We start from the raw sequence: 23,415 nt of genomic DNA, 5'->3' as shown, positions 1-23,415 counted from the left end.
CTGGGCTTTGACTCTTCACTGTTAGGCTCTGTGGTCTTTGATGCATAAGCAGAGAGTAGGAAAAGTGTATGGAGGAGAATGAGTGAAGACAGGCCGCGAGAGAATAAAGATTGTTAAAAGTTGCACAACTAAAGCAGCCTGTGATGGGTGCAGCGAAAGAAAGGCCAACCTTACTGTAAAATCCAAAAGTCGATCCAATCATATCTGAGAATTTAGGGGGAAAACCAACTGCATCCTAGCTGTCTCCTCTCTGCCCATCACATTGTAAGAGCGCAGTAAATACTGTTTTGTTACTAAATCGCATTCAGGTTAACATTTAAATGTAAAACATAAAACTGTGTTTTGAGAAGCAATTTTTGATGAGTCTTGCTATCCTCTTGAGTAAAGAAGAGCTTTCTAAGCAGAGAATCAAAACCGGAAGCCATAAGGGATTATATTCGTAAAATTTGACTACCAAAAGATGTAAAAACCTTCTCATGGTGGGCAAAGCATCATGTATGGCATTGAACTATGGGGTCACTGTGTCGTACATCTGAAACTAATATAGCACTGTAGGTCCACGGTACTTCAATAAAAGTAAATAATAAAAATGACTGAACTAGGAATGAAAACTGTGGAATGTGCGCAAGTCTGAGCATATGAGGTCTTGTAAATAACCCCAAGATCCCATCCTCAAAAACCAAATTCTAGAGTCCTGAGTAGACATGTTTTAAAAATATAAATAAGGAAGAAAATTAAATGAAAAATTATTTTTCTACCACTAGTAGAATATACTACCTATAAAATAGCTACAGCACTGGGATGAGCCTCACCAGGCCAGACTAATCTAGTATACACAGAAGATCATATTTCTGTAGGACAAAACCTGTCAGTAGCCTTAATCCCTCAACAAAACCTCAGACCACAAGCAGCCATTAGCCAAAGTAAACATGAAAAGAGAAGGAGCATCAAAATTATCAGTAAATTCTGCAAAATTGAAATTCAATCCATCAGTCTCAGTAATTCCCAGAAATAACAGCCAAATCTAAATCCTCTTGGGCTTTCTGATTTTACAGTTGGGCCAAAACAAAAGTTTTAGGAATTTTTTAAAAATAGGTAAGTGATGTAGCACAGACAGATACCTTTGTATGTAGTTAGCTTTTAAAGTATTTATTCAGTGGAATACCAGCAAGGAATTTAGAATTGCAAAGTTGCATAGAGATCAAGGTCAATGAAAGCCCTAAGTAGCCTCTAAGAGCTTGCAGCCCTCTGAGCAAAGGTAATCTGGTAGTTCCATCCAGCAGACTGACCTCAGCCATGAATGAGGCCAACATGAAGCAGCTACAGCGGTGTTTAATTTTGCCCTGAATCTGTAATATCTTAATTGCAAATTTGCTCTCTTTAATTAGCAATGACCCCAGGTCATGGGCTATTTCCATATGGAAGGAGGGCTCACCCAGAGCTTTATGAGCGTGAACTGGAGTGATACCAGAGAACCTACCCTGGTGAAACTGAAATCAATATTCTAGTCCAAGGATCAGCCACGGTGGCATGTTGAGTTGGTCATTTTGGAGCTGGTATCATACCAGTACTGAAGACTCCTCGTGGAGGCTGTGCCTTGCACAGCATCATAAAGAATAGGGACAATGAAAAAAAAAAGAAAAAAGAAAAAGAAAAAGAAAAAAAAAAGAATAGGGACAATGGGGGCACCTGGGTGGCTCAGTGGGTTAAAGCCTCTGCCTTCGGCTCAGGTCATGATCTCAGGGTCCTGGGATCGAGCCCTGCATCGGGCTCTCTGCTCAGCAGGGAGTCGGCTTCCTGCCTCTCTCTCTGCCTGCCTCTCTGCCTACTTGTGATCTCTGTCTGTCAAATAAATAAATAAAATCTTTAAAAAAAAAAAAAAAAAGAATAGGGACAATGACCAATGACCCAGGGTAACTTCCACCCCCCAGAATTGCTACTTTGGCTTCAGACTGTCAAATAATGGGCATGGGGGGAGGAATATTTGAAAGTTGAGGTAAAACAATTTTGAAATTGTGCAGTCTCCATCTTCTCTCTTTGCTGAGTATGAGGAGACCCAAGCTGTTTATGTTGAATTCGATAAAATAAGTAGGAAATAGTTCTGAGGCCATGATATTAATGTTTATAAATCATTAGAGCTTGTCAAGAAACCCATTTGGGGTTACTTTGGATACTCAATGTAGGAGAAAACTGCCTTAGAAATGATAGAGATCTGTATTTGAGGATTCCTGGTGTCGCAAGGGGGAAGGCTCAGAATTGGGCATCTTACCCTTCTCCCACGGGGTAGAAGGTGCCTCTTCCCCTCCTTGGGGGTCTGTGAAGTGCCCCAGAGAACTGTAAACTGGGCTAGGTGGGAAGGGTCATGAATTCAGTTTAGGTTCTTTTCTCACATACAAGGTAGCTGCAGGAGATTGAGAATTTGACTCCCTTTCTGGCTGTGAGATCTTAGAATTGGAGCCAGCTATTAGGTCTGGCATAGAATTGTCAAAAGTAGGGTCATTATTTGGCTATGCATCACTTTGTCTGGACATTTCACTATGATTTTCTCCCTCTCTCTCTTCTCACCTTACCCTTGTTACCCCCTCCTTGTCCCTGTCACAACAGGTGTAGAAGACATCGTGGCAATAATGATTCCTGAGCCAAAAGGGAAGGAGATAGTAAGCCTGCTGGAAAGGAACATCACAGTGACCATGTATATCACCATTGGAACCCGGAACTTGCAGAAATATGTGAGCCGCACTTCGGTTGTGTTTGTCTCCATCTCCTTCATCGTCCTGATGATCATATCCCTCGCATGGCTGGTCTTTTATTATATCCAGAGGTTTCGATATGCAAATGCCAGGGACAGGAACCAGGTGAGTAGCAAGAAGTTTTTTTAAAAATTAAAAATTATTTTAAAAGTAATACATATTGCCATATAAACCTCGGAAATCACAGAAAATAGCAAGATAAAAGCAAAATTACCTGGTATCCCCCCACTCAAGATAAACAATGTTACCATTTGTCACATAAGGTGCTTTGTCCCACATTCCTATTGTTCATTTTGTGGATAGTTATTTATTTAGGCAGGTAAAAAGGGGAGGAAGGGGAGTGAGCTGAGATTGTGGTAATATGCAGCATTGTGTGGGAAGAGCCAGGATTTTCTGGCGAATGGAAGAAGAAAAGGAGATAAAAAAGTAAAAGCTGTTTTAAGAGTACTGTGAGATGTGTAAGCCTGATGATTCACAGACCTATACCCCTGGGGCAAATAATACCTTATATGTTAATATAAATAAATGAATGAATAAATAAATAAATAAAATTAATCAGTATCCTGAACTAGTAAAAAAAGAAGCAATTAATTTTGGAATGGATAATGTATGCATAGAGTATAAAATGCAAAAGGTATAAAATGGCGTGCAGTTAAAAGTAACTGCCTTCCTATGTCCGTCTCTCAGTTATCCAGCCATCTTCCTGGAATATCTTCTCTTCCAGGGATATTTTATGGGCTTGCAAACACGTATTTTTAAACAAATGGTAGCACTCTTAACTCTGTACCTTTATTTCTCACTTCTTGGAATTATTCATCTCTACACTCAATCTAAGCTACCATCTCATTTTTAATGACTGTATAACATTTCATTTCCTGCATATTTCACATTTTTTAAACCAGTTTCTCTTACCAACATGTTTTCTCTTACCAAAAAAAAAAAAAAAAAGAAAGAAAGAAAACAACAAAAAACACATGTGATACTGAGCACATCTGTGAGTATATACCTAAGGTAAATTCTGGAAGTTTAATAGGTAGGGCAATGAGGTGTGGGTGTGTGTATGTAAGATTATGATAGATGCTGCCCAAAGTCTGCCAAAAAGGTTGAATTGTCACATTTTTCTAATCACAAATAGTGTTGGATATCTTTTCAAGTAAAATAGACAAAGTGATTTTTTTTTTCCTCTGGAATACCTGCTTATATTATCTGACCATTTTTTGGTTGAATTGTTAGTCATTTTCTCACTGATGTGTGTGAGTCAAAGAAATTGAAGAGAAGACTATTAGTCAGAGGACTTAACTGACATAAGATTTAATATCATCTTCCAAATTTGTCATTGCCTTTGATTTTTCTGTGGTGCTTTTTGCCATGCAGAAATTCGGGGGTTTTACATAACTGAATTTATCCTTTTATATAACTCCCAAGTTTTGTATAATGAGATCTTCTACAGACCAAGACTATAGAAAAACATTCTCTCATATTTCCATCCACTACTTTTTATTTAATTTTTATGATTAAGCCTTTAATCTAATTAGAGAACTTACCTTAGTATAAAGAATCAAGTAGAAAGCCAGCATTATTTTTTTCAGATGACCTACCTACCAGATTTTATAACTGGTATTTATTCAATAATTAATCTTCTCCCCCCTCATATGCAGTATCTCCATTCAGCATGTATTAAATACCAATATGAATTTGTTCCATTTCTGTGCCCTCAGACTTCTGTATCTTCTGAATCTATCTATTCAGACTGCAGTACCATACTATTTTGAGTACTTTGCAAAGCACTATAATATTGTCTCATATCTATTCACGCTAACCTTCCTTTATTTTTCTACCTTCACTTTATATGTCTATTTTTATTTTTTTTTTATTTTTTATTTTTTTAAAGATTTTATTTATTTATTTGACAGACAGAGATCACAAGTAGGCAGAGAGGCAGGCAGAGAGACAGGAGGGGAAGCAGGCTCCCTGCTGAGCAGAGAGCCCGACGTGGGGCTCGATCTCAGGACCCTGTGATCATGACCTGAGCCGAAAGCAGAGGCTTTAACCCACTGAGCCACCCAGGCGCCCCTATATGTCTATTTTTATATAAACTTTGAGTCACTTTTAACTGTTTTTTAAGTTTGTAAATAATTTGTAACTTATATTGTTGAATCTCCCTTTGGATATGTTTGCCCTTTACTCAACGATTCTTTTTGTCCCCACTAGCATTTTTTAATATTCTTATTTAATCACACACTTTTATATGTTTATTCCTAAGTATTTAATGATTGTGTTGCTATTATAAATGAAATAATCCTTTTTCATATAGGAAGGACTTTGACTTTTGTATTTTTATTTTGTACATTATTATACTTTATATATTTTATAATTTATATATTTTATAATTCATAATAATTTTGTAATGATTATAACATGCCTTAGTATTACCTTAATACTGATGGTAATATTAAATAGTATTATATGCAAGCGTGTTCTAAGAGTTCTATATATATTTACATATTTAATAGTCTTAATAACCCTTTGGTAGGATAGTATTGTCCCCATTATACAGAGGAAACAAAGAGATTAAATAGCTTGCTCACTGTCACACAGCTAATTGTTAATAGTGCTAGTAATTGAACCAATGGCAGAGCTTAGGTCCATACGAAGTATTTGTGATTGTTTATATTACTGTATCAGGATTACATTAGTAATATGCACAGTTAGCAATAATTTACTTCTTTCAAAATTTTAGACCTCTTATTTTTTTCCTATTATCTAATTTCATTGGCTCGTACCTCCAGAATCAACTAAAGTAATAGTGGTAACACTGAATATATTTCTCTTCATTAAGCATTTAATGGGAAATCCTGAGTTTAATGGGATTTTTTTTTAATCATTTCTCCATTTTGTTATTTTCCCATATAGTTTTCTAGGTCAAGATATATATTTTCTTGTGTTACGTAAATGCAGGTTAGGCTTCTTTCATTCAGAGTTTTTAATCAGAAATGGAGACTTAATTTTAACAAATCCCTTTTCAACAGCTGTGGTCTGAGTTTTTTCTCTTGATCTGTTAATAGGAGTGTATTGTATTAATGGATTTCCCAATATTAGACCATCCTAAATCTTCCATACATACTATTCTTCTAACACAAGCTAGATTGTATCTGTTTTGTTTTTTTTTTAAGATTTTATTTATTTATTTGACAGAGAGAGACAGTGAGAGAGGGAACACAAGCAGGCGGAGTGGGAGAGGGAGAAGCAGAACCCCTGCCGAGCAGGGAGCCCGATGCGGGGCTTGATCCCAGGATGGTGGGATCATGACCTGAGCTGAAGGCAGACGCTCAACCACTGAGCTACCCAGGTGCCCTATTTTATTTATTTTTTACCCTGATATTCATATGTGGAAATTCATCCACAATTTACATCTTTATCATTTCAGGTAACAGTTATACTGGGCTTTTTAAAAGGAATTTGCAAATTTTCCTCCATTTTTTTTATAGTCTAGAACTGCAATGTCCAACACAGTAGCCTCTAGCCATGTGTGACCGTTCAAATTTAAGTTAATTTTAATGAAATTTAAATTCTGTTTCTCAGTTATACTACCGACATTTCAAATGTCCTATATATGCACTGCCATTAGGTAGCCATCCCATCATCACGGAAAGTTCTATTGGATAGCCGAGCACAAGAGCATTTTAAGTAAGACTGGAACTAGCTGATTCTTATAAGTATTAGTAGAAACCTCCTGCAAGACAGTAAGGTCTGGGTTGTTTTTTCAGAGGACGACTCTTTGACTATTCCTATTTTATGGCAATCGGTTTGTTTAAATTTGCTACAGCTTCTGGAACAATTTCTAAAAACCTTTGTTACTGCTTCTTTTCTGATTCTCAAGATGATACATGCTCATTCTAATAAGTTTTGGCTTTCAAAAAAAAAAAATGAGAAGATAAATCACCCATTACCCATAAATCACCCATAAATCACCCATTACCACATGGAGTAGTTAACAATTGAGGATCTTACCTTTCAGTTTTATATATTCAGTAAATTGTCATTGTATATATAATGTCTGTGTATGAGATGCAAATACACATGTAAGTTTTGTATTCCGTTTTTTAATTAGTTGCTGAGCATTTTCCCCTGTTATTAAATAATCTGTAAAACGTGATTTTTAGGGGCGCCTGGGTGGCTCAGTGGGTTAAAGCCTTTGCCTTCAGCTCAGGTCATGATCCCAGGGTCCTGAGATCGAGCCCCACATCGGGCTCTCTGCTCAACAGGGAACCTGCTTCCTCCTCTTTCTCTGCCTGCCTCTGTGCCTACTTGTGATCTCTGTCTGTCAAATAAACAAATAAAATCTTTAAAAAAAAAAAAGCATGATTTTTAGTGGTTATGTAGCAGTCCAATTTCACCGCTTACCAAACATGGGCAAATTACTTAATCTTTTCATGCTTTGGCTTTCTGAACTAAATGGGAATACACCTTCCTCTTATGGCTGTAGTAAAAATTATATGAGTTAGTGTGTATTATTTTTCAAAGCCTCTGAACATCATGCTAATCACTGTTTAAGCTTTCAATGAATAGTTCCCATTATTACTCTCATGCAGATTCCTTGATGACTACTTACAAGTCCACTTTACCATTTCTGTTGAATATTCTGGGATTTAAGTGGACACTTACTACCAGCCAGACACAAGGCAGTGAAAATATAGAACTAGTATGTTCAGTTTTACTGGTTGCTAAAGTTTACAAATATAAAGAAACTATACAGAGCCCCTGGGTGGCTCAGTCATTAAGCATCTGCCTTCGGCTCAGGTCATGATCCCAGGGTCCTGGGATGGAGCCCCAAGTCTGGTTCCCTGCTCAGCCGGCAAGCCTGCTTCTCCCTCTCCCACTCCCCCTGCTTGTGTTCCCTCTCTCACTGTCTTAACTGCCAAATAAATAAATAAAATCTTTAAAAAAAAGAAACTACACACATAAATACATACATATATAAATCAGATATTGCTAGGATACCTAGCTAATCTGATACTGATAAATAAAAATGGTAACCCTATATTTTTGAGTCTATAGATTGTCCAAGTCATCATTAGGCAATTGAGTCAAGCCTGACATTTTAAGCTTGAATTTATTAGTTGATTACTTATTTTAATCATCAATTCACTCTGTGCAGGTAGATCAAATTTCCATGTCTGTAGGCGTTTGCATACTCTGAAAAGCTAATTGGAAGCGAATGGTATGGAAGTTGGTTCATAAGGCTTCAGTTTTTACTCTGCTCCCATTTTATTAACTTCCCTCAAATTGCAAGATGTTACCCTCAGGGTCACTCAGTGAATTGGAATCATGTTAAAAGTTAGCACTGTTTCCTGATCAAAATCGGCACTGTACTTCGGCCCTTTGCTGGGTGGGATAAGAACATATAATTTCCTTTAGAAAAAAATTTCTCCTTTGCCTTTCTATTTCTGTCCTTCCTCACATGTAAAGTGAGACTGATCACGTGGCAGCCCCACCCAAGGGGTATCGAATGAGAAAATATGTGTGACTTATTAGGTAGTTGTTAACCTTTAATAGATAAGGCAATTCTTAGAAAATAGGATCTCCCCAAATTTAAATAGCTCAATTCTTCTGTGACTCACAAAGACTTTAATCTAGATATGGGTTTTTAGCTCAGATGACACAGTTTGAAACAAAATGGTATCTTTTTCCCATCTTCAGAGTTACGGGAAAAGGAAAGCATATAAATAGAGTACAGAGGAAGAATCTGGCCTTCTTAGAGGATAATCCCCCATGTAGCAGTGGCTTTTAATTAACGGTGATAGCGTATGCACACAGTTTTCAAGAAAAAGCAAAAGGGTGTGTATTTAAAAGTAAATTTCTTCTCACCTCAGACTCCCTTTGTTAACCTCCCTTTCTCCAGCGCCCCCCCAGAGGCAGCAACTCTTAACACTTCCCTTTCAAGTCTTCCAGAAGTTTCTGTGCTAGGAAAAAGAAAAGTTGTTTTCCATATTTGTTACATAGACGAGGACTCTGGCTTTACATAGCTTGCACTGTAGTGGCATCAACAAGCAATACACATGGAAACAGATAGAAACCCACTCAGAGGCTAGTCCAGTAGTCCGATGACCAGTGATGGGTTTGGACCAGAGTGAGTGAGAAGTCAGAAGGATCCGATTAGGACAGTATTTTAAAATCCTATGGGTTAAATATAGCATATAAAGAATATATCCTAGTTTATACCAGCCTAATTGTTAATAACTCCCCATTTTACTCTCAAAAGTGATAGTCCAGATGATAAATGACGTGTTTACCATATGTACGAGGGAAAGAGAAAAATCGGGGATGCAGTTAGGTCTGTTTTCACCACATGAGCTGAAATGGGAAGGACAGGAGAAGAGATCCTGAGGGGCAGGGAACTCTGAATTTGGGTTTGGAGATGTTACATTTGAGAAGCCTCTTCTATCTACCACATCCCTAACACAGAGGCTAGGTATTTGGACATGCAAGTCCGGAGGTCAGGAAGGAAGAAGAGCTGGACACAGAAACATGGGAGCCCTCGGAACGTAGATGCCATTTAAATGGTCAGGACAGGAGGAGCTGTCCTGGAGAGTGAACATCCAGAAGAGGTCTGAAGACAGCTTGACATAGGCTAATGTGGCCTCGGGCCCCACTCTCTCTCCCTCTAGCATATTATTTTATGTATTTGTTTTATTTTCTCCCTGGTGCATATCACCATTTAAAGCCATTCCCTCTGTGCCTCACACCTCACTCTCCCATGCATGTAGGTGCCCAGAGGGAGGTAAACCAGGAGGCCGGTTTGCAGAGACCAACCACGGCCTCACACTCCATCTGGATCCATTGCCCCCCTGGTCAGGGTCCATGGCTCTGCAAGGACCTTCTTCACTCATGACGCTTGTCTTCTGTACAGCCTTGTCCTATTTCTTTCAGGCCAGCATCCCTTGGGGAACCTGGTCTGTCCACTGACCTATGGGTGCCTGAGTCCAGTGACTAATTGTTTCCGCAGAACTGAAGGAGGGGGCCAGACTCCTGATTCCCATTTCTAAACAAGTCCTGTGATGTGCAAGAGGCTGTTGAAGCAGCCCATTTGGATTGGGATACAGGTCACCACACACAGCACACACAGGAGCTGGAAGGGACTGCTTTTCGAAATGTCACATTCCAGCCCACTGGAGTCTCATCTCTGCTGAATCCCAGAATGCTCTGTTGAATAATCAGACATAAACCCAGACATAAATGTGACTCTCCCAGGCAGTTTAGGTGAGGATCTAGAGTACTGTCAAATCTGGGGTGTCTCTCAGGATCTGGGACTACATAAAAGTAAATAGAGTTTGCTTTGATTTAAATGTTATATGGATATAGATATACTGCTTCTTAACAGCTCTGCGATGAAGTCACTGTTTGTATCACCCCACTCTATAGGTGAGGAAACAGAGAAGGTAATCATTTGCCCAAGGACACACAGCATGGCAGTTTTAAAGCTGGGATCTTTAACATCTTTGAAATGCTCTGTCCTGAGAACGTCTTTGGCACCTGCTGGTCCAAGGCCAGCTGCTGGTCTCCTCCTGGAGATGCCATTCTTCTCTGGCTGTCACTCACAGAGTAAGCACCAGGAAAGTGCTCGTTGTTGATTATCATGGTAGATGTAGCTTCATTCAGGAGTTCTGGGAAAAAAGATATCTCCCCTCTTGCGTAGGACCTAAAAATGAGAACAGTGGGAGGGCTGCTGTTCCTTTTAGACCTTTTTCCAGGGACTGAGAAATCGCTAGGAACCGCTGATAATTCACATTTCTCAGGTTCACTCCTGCCTTTCTGGCAGCTCGACAGTGCACCTGCCACGCACAGATTTTACACATCCATTTAAATCTCCCATGTGTGAAAGGAACCCACTGACAAAAAACATTATGAACATTTATGGCAAATGCAAAAGGTGAATTTCTTTGATAGAGAATGTGTTCCTGCGAGGAACAAAAACTCCACAAAAGATGTTAAGATAATACTTGATCTAAGGAGGGCAGGTGGTCTTTAAGTGTAAGCATATTAAAGAAGCAGATATTATTTTATTTTGCCTGTAAGTTTAGGAAAAAACAAACCTGCTAAAAATTAATCCTGGGGAGGCAAGTGTGTATGTATATTCTCATGGTTCAGAATACAAGCAGTATAAAAAAGTTACATGCTATAATTTCTCCTTCCTACCCTTCTCCTCCAGAAACCCACGTACTTCCCCAGAGGCACCCATTAGTGATTTCTGTGCAAACACTCAACAATATTTTTACGAATGTGCACAAATACGTGCATGTCCTTTTCATCCTTTCTTACGCGAAGTACAGTGTAGTACAATTTGGAATGTTAGGGGTTTTTGCATCTTGAGGTTTTCCCATACCATTTCATGAAGAGATTCCCCTTTCTTTTTATGGCTGAGTATTAGTCCATTGCCTGGTGTTATGCATGTCCCCTTGAAAATCCTATGTTGAAGTCCTAACCCTGAGTACCTCTGAATGCGGCCTTATTTGGATATGGGTTATTGCAGGCATCATTATTTAAGATGAGGTCATTTGGAGTAGGTTGGGATCCTGACCCAGTATGACTGGTTTCCTTATAAAGGAGGGAAATTTGGACACAGACATGCATACAGAGGGAGTGCTGTAGGGAGATGAAGGCAAAGATGGGATAATATACCTACAAGCCAAGGAATACCAGGGATTGCCAGGAAGCCACCAGAAGCCAGGTAAGAAGTGTGAAACAGATTGTCCCTCACTGCCCTCAGGAGGAATCAACCCCACAGACCCCTTGATCTTGGACTTCTAGCCTCCAAAACTTTGAGACAATAGATTTTTCTTATTGAAGCCAAAAAAAAGTAAATAGGGTTTGAATCTAACGTGATTTTGGAGCAAAGTAGAATCAGGTTCTTGGGCAGGGCAAGACCATGAGGCAGAGGAGAATCCAGTGTAGGAAGCGCACAGAAGCTTTCGAAGTCAGGAACCGGATCTGAACGATAAAGGTAGGGAGAGTGGCTAAGCCAGCTTGAGCAAAGAAAGCTGGGCCAGGAGAGGTAGCTGAGGGAAGGGGGCTGAGGTAAAGGAGGCTTTTTCTACCACAGTTGCACCTGTGGAAGGAAGCAGTCCATGGGTAAAGGCACCAGGATGGTGTAGGAACGGAAGACAAGCCATAATCCACTTTTCAGAGATAGAAATGTCCTATAATGATTAGGAAAAACATTTCAGTGGCCATTTGACACACATCTGGGTGACTTTTTTTTTTTTTTTTCATTTAAGATTTTGTTTTCTTATTTAACAGAGAGAAAGAGCACAAGCAGGGGGAGTAGCAGAGGGAGAGGGAGAAGCAGGCCTCCCACTAAGCAGAGAGCCCAATGTGGGGCTGGATCCCAGGACCCTGGGATCATGACCTGATCTGAAGGCAGATGCTTAACTGACTGAGCTACCCAGGCGCCCCTGTCTGGGTGACTTCTAAATACTGTGACACATCTCTCTCTCCTCACAAGTCTTCCTGATGCCCCTGGATGAGTACTTTAAGAGCCCACTAATGGCAGCAGGGTGGACTTCTCAACACGTAGCCTGGACACCTTTCACCCTGTGAACTCCATTCCCAGAAGGCTGTGGATGGGAAGACACAGTTGTAGGAATGTGGGGGAAGAAGATATCTGGCCATGATTCTACTCATGTAGTTGAAAATGCTGACCTCCTGACCCCAGAATCCTAGTTATTAGAACCTAAAGGGAGATTAGATATAACAAATTTGAGAGAGAGAAATGTTCAGTGATTTTTTAAAAGATTTTATTCATTTGCCAGAGAGAGAGAGAAAGCACAAGCAGGGGAGCAGCAGGCAAAGGGAGAAGGAGAAGCAGGCTCCCCCTGAGCAGGGAGCCTGATGTGAGACTTGATCCCAGGATCCTGCGATCATGATCTGAGCCTAAGGCAGACGCTTAACCAACTGAGCCACCCAGGCATCCCAGGTGACATTTTTTTTTCATGAAGACACAACGAGGTTGGTGATTTCAAGTCAGAGTAGTTTCCACAAGACCAAACTACCTCCACAGTACTGATATACTGAAGAGACTTGAGCCACAGGAAGGTTGCCAGTCCCACCTCCATCACAGCAGTAAATGGAAGGACTCCTCACCTTTTTACTGTTTGAACATTGGTCCTTTTCGGCATTAGAAGTAAGGCTTGATTCAGCCCTTCCTACTGTGTAGTTTAAGGGGACTTCACAGAGGATGCTAAGGATTCATCTTGATTCTACCCATCGCATGAGCTCCCAGGAGTAAGCTGTTCTTGAACTCTGAAGTGGGAGGCCTGGATCCCTGACAGACTCCCGATCCTGAGCACCACTGTGCAGGATGGGCGGTCTCCCCTCCCCACCAGGAGGTTAAGGTGCCATGTGTCCCTCATCCCCCGGAAGTGCCACTTCTGCCGCCATGTATTAATTCTTCTTCTCCCTGTAGAAACCCTACAGGATGGCAAAGCAGAATCAGCAAGCAGCATTCTTGGGGTGGCTGTGGCAGGCGACCCTGCCTTCTGGTGATTCGCTGGCACATTGTCTCACTGTCTACTAAGGGCATCCCATCTGGAACACAGGGCTGGGTCTGTGGCCTAAAACCACAGGACTCCCAGTAGATAGCGGCTATTCCTTTTTTTTTTTTTTAATTTGATTTTATTTTTTCAGTGTTCCAAGATTCATTGTTTATGTACCACACCCAGTGCTCCATGCAGTAGTTGCCCTCCTTAATACCCACCACCGGGCTCACCCAACGCCCCACACCCTGCCCCTCCAAAACCCTCAGTTTGTTTCTCAGAGTCCACAGTCTCTCATGCTTCATCTCCCCCTCTGAATTCCCCAGTTCACTTTTCCTTTCCTTCTCCCAATGTCCTCCATGTTATTCCTTATGTTCCACAAGAAGTGAAGCCATATGATAATCGACTCTCTCTCTGCTTGACTTATTTCACTCAGCATTATCTCTTCCAGTCCCATCCATGTTGATGCAAAAGTTGGGCATTCATCTTTTCTGATGAAGGCATAATATTCCATTGTATATATGGACCATATCTTCTTAAGAAATTAAAAATAGAGCTACCCTATGACCCTGCAATTGCCCTACTGGGTATTTAACCCAAAGATACAGATGTAGCAAAAAGAAAGACCATCTGCACCCCAATATTCTTAGCACCAATGACCACAATCACCAAACTGTGGAAAGAACCAAGATGCCCTTCAGCAGATGGCAGCTATTTCCAATACAGACAGGTAAGAGAAACTAAGTAAGGTTCCTGTTGTTTTTCACAAGCAATCTTGCCGTTGAGGCTAATCCAAGGAAACCAGACCTTACATTATGTGAGGCCCAGTAATGACATTCAGACAAGTTTCCTTGAGAGAGGTACTTCTCCCTTTGAATCCCCTTTTCATACATGGCCCAGGTCCCTTTGATTGCACTTGCACAAATCAGTGCTGACGCTATGTTAGAACAGGAAAAGCAATGGAATGCAAAACAAATTTGAATTTTACAAGGAGAGCAAAAGGGAAGGGAATAAGCTGTCAGTGTCAGGGAGGGGAAGGTCTCCAGGTGGAGATGTTTCTGTCCCCTAAAGAAAAAGGACCAAAATTGTCCCTAATGTTGATCTGGAGAAAGTTTGGAACGCTTTGTGGGTGAGGTAAGAGTAGGAGCCCAGGAAGGCAAAGCCTATGTTGTATCCATGACATATTCAGTGAAGTAATTCACCATGGATTTGTTTTTGTTTTTGTTTTTTAAGGTAATTCAGATCTGAAGGGATCTTTGATCCTGAGTTCTGTTCTGCATGGATAAATTCCTAAGCTGGTAAAGCTGGAAATGACATTATTTTACATACATCCTTTTACTAATAAGGGAAACTAAGGAATTAGTAAATTATTATTTACTAATAAGGAAACTTAAACAATGTTTAAGTGACCTGGCCAAAGTCACACAGCTAGTGACAGAAATAAGACCAAAGATTAGATCTTCTAACTTCCAAACCATTACCTTCTCTTCTCTAACACCTCCCACAAAAAATAACCCTGATGTTTTTACGTCATGTCATATGCATGCAAATAGCCTTAAGTCACCGCGCCATGAGGTCACCATGGCCATCAGAGTAGTCTAAGTCTTCATCCATTTTTTTAGATTTATGGAGTGGTGCCTTATGTCATAAAAATTGGACTAGCTGTGCAAAGATTTCTGTCCTATCAGCCAGGCCTGGAAGGGTTATTATTATGTAGGAGAGCAGGGGAGGAAGCATGAGTCACCTGTGGCCCACGTGAGGTTCCCGACAACTGGGACCAACTCCATTTGTGCTTATAGTGCCTTTCTTTCACCTAGAACATAAGAACATTTGTTATTTTTCCACTTTGTGGTAATGATAATGATAATAATCATGGTTATAAAATAAAGCTGTCAGGTAAAAGGAGCACATAGGATACAGATTTATCTAGTCAAATGAAATCGAAAAACATAAACTTGATTTTGATGCTATGCTTTGGCATCCTTCTTCCTAGTTTTTTTTTTTTTTTCTTTTTCTTTTATCAACCTTACTGCATTTCTGTGTTATCCACAGAGGGGAACAAGAAGAAAGTGTCTTATTTTTCTGTTTCTTAAATATTTAGGACATAACTGTAAGTATTGGGTTGAATGGAGTATGTCGTTTACCATCCTTGTTGGTGTCTAGGTAGGACTTTGTTCTGTTAATAAGTAGTTCTGTATTTATTTTCCTCTAAAGCTGTGTATCTTCACTGTTGTCAAGGAAGCAGTAATCCTGGTAAATATTTTCTTATACCTGTTCCAATCACATTGGTGGATGAATCTGATTACCAAGGTGGTCCCACTCCTGACAGTCTTTAATGAATAGTATGATTTGGGTCCAGTTGTGTTAGAGAAAACCATGGGAGCACCCTGGAGAAGGGGGAGGAACCCTGCCTGAAACAGATCTGTACAAATGTAGGATGGCCCCTAGGTCTCATTTATACTTGGTACAGGTAAGAAACACAAAGACAGAAAGAATCAATTACAAAAGCCACTACCTTGTTTGGGCCATTTTATTAAGAATGTTGATGTTTTGCTCATTATCTCTTTAGTTTATATTTTAGAAATCTAAAAATACTAGTCTGTCAGCTGTCGATAGTGGAACTTTTTTTTTTTTAGTTCAAAAGTCAGTATTTCTGTGTGTGATTTCCATGTCACCTAAAAAGAAACAGAGATATGCACATACCAGCAAGATCTGACTACTTCCAAATGGCCATAGCATTATTAAAAATTGATGGTGCTCTGTCCTTTATTTTGTTAATCTAGAACTCCTACTGAAAAAAAAATCTAGCACTACGTGGTTACATAATTTTCATATATATATATATATATATATATATATATATATATATATATCTCAGAGGTTGATTTTTTTGTATTCTCCAAGAATCAAGAGCATCTGTTCCTCCACTGGTGGGGCAGATTTTCATAGCCTTCATCAGCCTCTGCTAAAATGCTATCCTTTTCTTCCTCAAAAGAGGTATATGTGTATTGTCTCTCAGTAACATATGGAATGAGGTTTGACTCAAGGAACTCCACAGGAAAAAGAAAGAGAAAGGAATGTCATTATGCTACTTTTCAGAATAGTTACAGAAAACATGTTTTCCTGCCTTTGTGAATCATTTGATATCTTGGGGCTTCCAGGGAGGAAGGCCTCACAGACCTTGAAGATGTCGAAGAGGACTTGATTATTCTCCTTTTCATTCTCATTTCTCCATCTGTTAACTCTGCTAATTTGGGAACCCCCAAATGACTTTATCCTCCACTGAACTCCTTAACCTCATCAGCTCTCAGCCACCAGAATGCCAAAAATGGAATTTGTCCAATTCCTTAACCATTACCTCTGCTGTTAGCCATAATCCCTGACACCTTAATGTCCACTTGTTTTACATTTCCTGAATAGACACTTTTTTCCCCCTTAGATAAAGACAGCTTGCATTTTCCTTTAAAATGGCACGGAGGGGAAAAAGGAAAAAAAAAAAATAAAAAAAAATAAAAGGTCATAGAAATGGTTTTATTTGGAAGAGAGAAAGGGGATATTTTTTAAAGACACCTCATCTTTCTTCAGATATAGCCAAAAGTAAAGTTAAATGCATGGCCAAAGTTTAAAGTAGTATTTGAATTTACCTTGCATGCTTACATTTAAGAAGGGCATATTCCATTTGCTAAAGAATTATTTTAAATAGAGGACTGGAGAGGAAGATAGCAGCAGAGTAGGAGGACCTTAGGCTTGCCTCGTCCCACAATTAAATTTAGACAACTGTGAGATGATCTTAAATAACCCAGAAATTGATCTGAAGATTGGCAGAACAAAATCCACAACTGTATGTAGAGAAGAGACCATATCAAAGACGGTAAGAAGTGTGGAGACATGGTTTGGGAGAGAAATGGATTGAGGCCACCATGGTGGGGAGGGAGCCATGGTCAAGGAGAAGGGCAAGAGACAGACTAACATACAGGAGTTCATGGGGAAAATGAAACCCCGCAGCAACTGGCTTGGAAAGAGGGCCTGAATTTCATGCGTTCTTGCAACTAGCAGGCCTTAAAGCCTGGAGTTTTAAAGGTCAACATGCTTGATTCTGAGAGAGCTTGGAGGACTTAGGGCCACTCTTGGAGAAAAGACAGAGCCAATAGCCTATGGACATATAGTGTGGGAACAATGATCTGAGGAGGGCCTGGGGCACACAGTGGGAAGGTTAGTTGCTCATCTCAGAGCAAGTCCCAGAGAGGCAGTGTTCAGAGAGAGACCCTTCTGAGTACAAAGGAACTCGCAGGCATCATTATCCTCCCTTGCCGCCAGCATAAATTATGGCCACTTTCAGGTAGAACACAGCACAGGCACTGGCTCGCTAACTTGCTTACACCAAGCCCTACCCCTCTGCACACCAAAACTGCCCTTTTGAATCATGCTTGCCTCAGTCCCAGTACATCAGGCCTTCTCCCCCAGAACACTGCTCCAAACTCCTGCCAGCACCATTTCTCCCAAAGTGGGATTTTTCTGAGGACTTGGTTCTGGGGTCCGTGGTGACAAGTCTCATTTCACAAGCAGACAAGAGCACACCAAGTTAAAATGTGCCACATTCAGGCCAGGAGCCAAACGCTGCCACAATAGGCAGAGACAGCCTCTGCAGACAACTGGACTGAAGGATAAAGAGATCAGGACCTAACAGAAGAGCACACACAGCACACGTGGGAGACACTCCTGGAAACACCAAGCCTTGGGTAATGGGACACCATACTGCAGGGCACTACAGGACCTTTTCTTCATAAAGCTATTACCCTCAAGAATAGGAGACAGAGCTGACTTTCCTAGCACGCAGAAAAAGGCACAGAGACTTAGGTAAAATGGGAAAACAGAAGAATTTGTCCCAAATGCTAGACCAGGACAAGGCCATAGCTGGAGATCTAAGTAAAATGGATATAAGTAACATGCCTGGTGGAGATTTAAAGCAGTGATCATTAGGACACTCACTGGACTTGAGCAAAGAGTGGAGGACATCAAGGAGACAGACCGTTAATAAAGAGATAAGAAATAGCAGAGATAAAGGGCTCAATAAACAAAATGAGAAACATGCCTGATGGAATGAACAGCAGGCTGGAAGAAGCAGGGGAACAAATTAATGACCTAGAAGACAATAATATAAATAAATAAAATATATATATATAAAATAAATAAAATAATAGAAAGTAATCAAGCTGAACAAAAGAGAGAGAAAAGAATTATGCAAAACAAAAATAGATTTAGGGAACTCAGTGATTCCATCAAATGTAATAACATTTTTATTACAGAAGTATCAGAAAAAGGAGAGAGAGAAAAGGGGGCAGAGAATTTATGAATAATTAATAGCTAACAGCTAAAGACTTCCCTCATCAGGGGAAGGAAACAGAGATCTCCTAACAAAATCATCCCAAGGAGGTCCACATCAAGACACACAGTAATTAAAATGGCAACATATAGTGGTGAAGAAAAAATATTAAAAACAGAAAGAGAAAAGATGACAGTTACGTACAAAGGAAGTCCTATAAGGCTATTGGGGTATTTTTCAGCAGAAACTTTCCAAGCCAGAAATGAGTGGCATGATATATTCAAAGTGTTTGAATGCAAAAAACCTACAGCCAAGAATATTCTATTCAGCAAGTCTGTCATTCAGAATAGAAAGATAAAGTTTCCCAGACAAACAAGAACGAAAGGCAAATCATGACGACAAAATCAGCTCTGCAAGAAATATTAAAGGGGAGGGCCCCTGGGTGGCTCAGTTGCTAAGCCTCTGTCTTCGGCTCAGGTCATGATCCCAGAGTCCTGGGATCGATCCTGCATTAGTCTCCCTGCTCAGCAGGAAACCTGCTTCTCCCTTTCCTTCCCCCTGCTTGTGTTCCCCCTCTCACTGTCTCTCTGTCAAATAAATGAAGTCTTTAAAAATATATATAAAAGGGGGTTTTTCGAGCAGAAAAGAAAGACCCAAAATGACAGTATAAAGGTAGGAAACACAGAAGCACTAAAAATGAATATCTCTGTAAACAAATCAGTCAAAGAACTCGCAAAACAAAAGGGTGTAAAATATGACACCATATATCTAAAACATGGGGAGGAGAAGAGTAAAGAATGGGTACAAACGTAAACATCCATCAAATTTAATATAGACTGCCTTATGCAGAGGATGTTCTATACAAACCTAACGGTAACCACAAATCAAAGCTAACAAATATGCAAAGGGAAAGGAATCCAAATACATCACTAAAGAAAACCAGAAAACCATGAAAGAAAGACAAAAAAGGATCAGAGAAAACTTCAGAAACAACCACGAAACAAGTAGTAAAATGGCAATAAATACATATCTACCAATAATTACTTTGAATGTAATTGGACTAAGCGCTCCAATCAAAAGACATAGGGTTACAAAATGTATTAAAAAAACAAGACCTATCTATATGCTGCCTACAAGAGACTCATTTCAGACCCAAAGACACCTGCAGATTGAAAGTGAGGGGATGGAGAAACATTTATCATGCAAATGGATGTCCATAAAAAACTGGAGTAGCAATACTTGTATTAGACAAATTAGACTTTAAAGACTGTAACAAGAGACAAAGATGGACACTGTATAATAATAAATGGGACAATCCAACAAGAAGATACAACAACTGAAATATTTGTGCACTCAACATAGGAGCACCCAATGCATAAAACAGTTAATAAAAAACATAAAGGAACTAATCAGTAATAATGTTATAATTGTAGGGGACTTTAAAACCCCACTTATATCAATGGACAGATCATCGAAACAAAAAATCAACATGGAAACAATGGCTTTGAATAACACACTGGAACAGATGAATTTCACAGATATATCCAGGACATTCCATCCTAAAATAGCAAAATGCACATTCTTTTCAAGAGTGCATGGAACATTCTCCGGAATAGATCACATATTAAGCCACAAAACAAGCTTCAAAAAAATCTAGAAAAATCTAAGTCATACCATGCATCTTTTCTGACAAGAACCCCAAGAAACTGGAAGTCAACCATAAGAAAAAATCTGGAAAGACCACAAATACATGGAGGTTAATTAAATGCTGCTAAACAATGAATGGATCAACCAGGAAATAAAAGACAAAATAAAAAGTATATTGGAAACAAATGAAAATGAAGACAATAGTTCAAAGTCTTCCAGACACAGTAAAAGCAGTTATAAGAGGGAAGGAGAAGCAAGAAAAATCTCAAACAACCTAACCTTATACCTAAAGGAGCTAGAAAAAGAAAAACAGGGCACCTGGGTGGCTCAGTTGGTTAAGCATCTGACTCTTAATTTTGGCTCAGGTCATGATCTCATGGGTCGTGAGATCAAGCCCCACATTGGGCTCTGCACTCAGCAGGGAGTCTGCTTGAAAATTCCTCCCCTCTGCCCCTTGCCTCACTTGGGGTGTCTCACTCTCTCTCTACAATAAATCTTTTTAAAAAAGAAGAAAGAAGAACAATACCTAAAGCCAGCAGGAAGGAAATAATAAAGATTAGAACAGAGATAAGTAATATAAAAACTAGAAAAACAATAGAAGAGATCAGTGAAACCCAGAGCTTGTTCTTTGAAAATATCAATAAAATTGATGAACCTTTAGCGAGACTTACCAGGAAAAAAAGAGAAAGGGTTCAACTAAAAAAATCACAAATGAGAGAGGGGAAATAACAACAAACACCACAGAAATACAAACAATTATGAGAGAATATTATGAAAAACTATATGCCAACAAATTGGACATGATTTAGCCTACCAAAAATGAGGCAGGAAGAAATAGAAAATTTGAACAGACCAATTATCAACAAAGAAATTGAAACTATAATCAAAAAACTTTCCAAAAAATAAAAGTCCAGGACCAGATGGCTTCACATCTAAATTCTACCAAACATTTAAAGAGAAGTTAATACCTATCCTTCTCAAACTGCTGCCAAAACAAAACAAAACAAAACCAGAAAAGGCAGAACTTTCAAATTCATTTTATGAAGTCAGCATTACCCTGATACCAAAACCAGATAAAGACACTGCAAAAAAAAAAAAAAGAGAGAGAGAGAGAAAGAAAGAACTACAGGCAAATATCTCTGATGAACATATACGCAAAAATCCTCAACAAAATACTAGCAAACTGAATCCAACAATACATTTAAAAAATGATCCCCCATGATCAAGTGGGATTTATTCTCAGGATGAAAGGGTGATTCAATATTCACAAATCAATATCAATAGGAGAAAGAATAAGAATCATATGATCATTTCAATAAGCAGAAGTATCTGACAAAGTACAAAATCCATTCATGATAAAAACCCTAACAAAGTGGGTTTAGAGGGAACATACCTCAATATAATAAAGGCCATATTTGAAAAACACACAACTAACATCATCCTTAATGGGGAGAAACTGAGAGTCTTTCCCCTAAGGTCAGAAACAAGACAACACTGTCTACGTTCACCACTTTTATTCAACATAGTTCTAGAAGTCCTAGCACAGCAATCATACAGCAAAAAGAAATCAAAGGCTTCCAAATCAGTAAGAAAGAAAAACTTTCACTATTTGCAGATGATATGATACTATATGTAGAAAAGCCAAAAGACTCCACCAAAAAACTGCTAGGACTGAGAAATGAATTCAGTAAAGTCTCAAGATATAAAATCAATCTATAGAAATCTGTTACATTTCTGTACAGCAATAATGAAGCAACAGAAAGAGAAATTAAGGAAATAGTCCCCTTTTACAATTGCACCAAAAATAATACGATAACAAAGAATAAACCTAACCAAAGAAGTGAAAACTCTCTCAAAACTATACTCTCAAAACTATGAAACACTGATGAAGGAAACTGAAGATGACACAAAGAAATGGAAAGGCATTCCATGCTCATGGATTGGACAAACAAATATTGTTAAAATGTCTATATTACACAAAGCAATCCACATTTATTGGCAATCCTTATCAAAACACCGCCAGCATTTTTCACAGAGCTAGAACAAAAACAATCCTAAAATTTGTGTGGAATAACCAAAGCAATCTTAAAAAAAGAAAAGCAAAGCTGGAGGTATCACAATTCCAGGCTTCTGTTTATATTACAAAGCTGTAATAATCAAAACAGTATGTTACTGGCACAAAAATAGATACACAGATCAATGGAATTGAACAGAAAATCCAGAAATACACCCCCCACAATTATATGGACGATTAATTTTTGACAAGGCAATAAAGAATATCCAATGAGAAAAAGACCCAGTCTCTTCAAACGGTGTTGAGAGAACTGGGCAGCAACATGCAAAAGAATGAAACTGGACCACTTTCTAATACCATACATGAAGATGAGATGAATTAAAGACCTAACGTGAGACCTGAAAACATAAAAATCCTAGAAGAAAGCACAGGCAATAACTTCTCTGACATCAGCCTTGGCCAGCTTTTCTCTAGATACGTCCCCTGAGGCAAGGGAAGCAAAAAGCAAAAATAAACTATTGGAACTACATGAAAATAAAAAGCTTTTGCACAGCAAAGGAAACAGTCAATGAACTAAAAGGCAGCCAAAGAATGGGAGAAGATTCTTGCAAATGACATAGCTGATAAAGGGTTAGTATCCAAAACATATAAAGAACTTACAAAACTCAACACCCCCCCCAAATATTTTCAGTTTAAAAATGGGCATGAAACATGAACAGACATTCTCTAAAGAAGGCATTCAGATGGCCACCAGACACATGAAAAGATGCTCATCATCACTGACCATCAGGGAAATGCAAATCAAAACTGCAGTGAGATACTACCTCACATCTGTTGGAATGTCTGTAATCAAAAACACAAGAAACAACAGATGTTGGTGAGGATGTGGGAAGAAAGGAACCCTCTTGCAGTGTTGCTGGGAATGCAAACTTGGTGTGGCCCCTGTGGAAAACCGTATGGAGGTTTCGCAAAAAGTTAAAAATTGAACTTCCCTATGATCTGGTAATCCCAATGCTAGGTATTTCGCCAAAGAATGCAAAAACACTAATTCAAAGGGATGCATGCACCCTGTGTTTATAGCAACATTAGCTCCAGTAGCCAAGATATGGAAGCAGTCCTAGTGTCCAGGGATGGGTGAATAGATAGAGA

At 39.3% G+C, this 23,415-nt stretch overlaps 1 protein-coding gene across 1 annotated transcript in view; it reads left to right on the top strand.

Moving 5' to 3' along the window:
• The window catches only part of RNF150 (ring finger protein 150), a 261,433-nt gene that overhangs the window by 150,963 nt on the left and 87,055 nt on the right, over positions 1–23,415 (top strand). The window contains exon 2 of the mRNA XM_080796182.1: positions 2,605–2,855. Within this exon, the coding sequence (XP_080652308.1) occupies positions 2,605–2,855 (251 nt within the window). The remainder of the gene's footprint in view (positions 1–2,604; positions 2,856–23,415) is intronic.

This window comes from Martes martes (assembly GCF_963455335.1).
Source record: "Martes martes genome assembly, chromosome: 2".
Classification (NCBI taxonomy): domain Eukaryota; kingdom Metazoa; phylum Chordata; class Mammalia; order Carnivora; family Mustelidae; genus Martes; species Martes martes.
The sequence above is the reverse complement of the archived record's forward strand: the minus strand, read 5'-3'. Positions and strand labels throughout refer to the sequence as shown.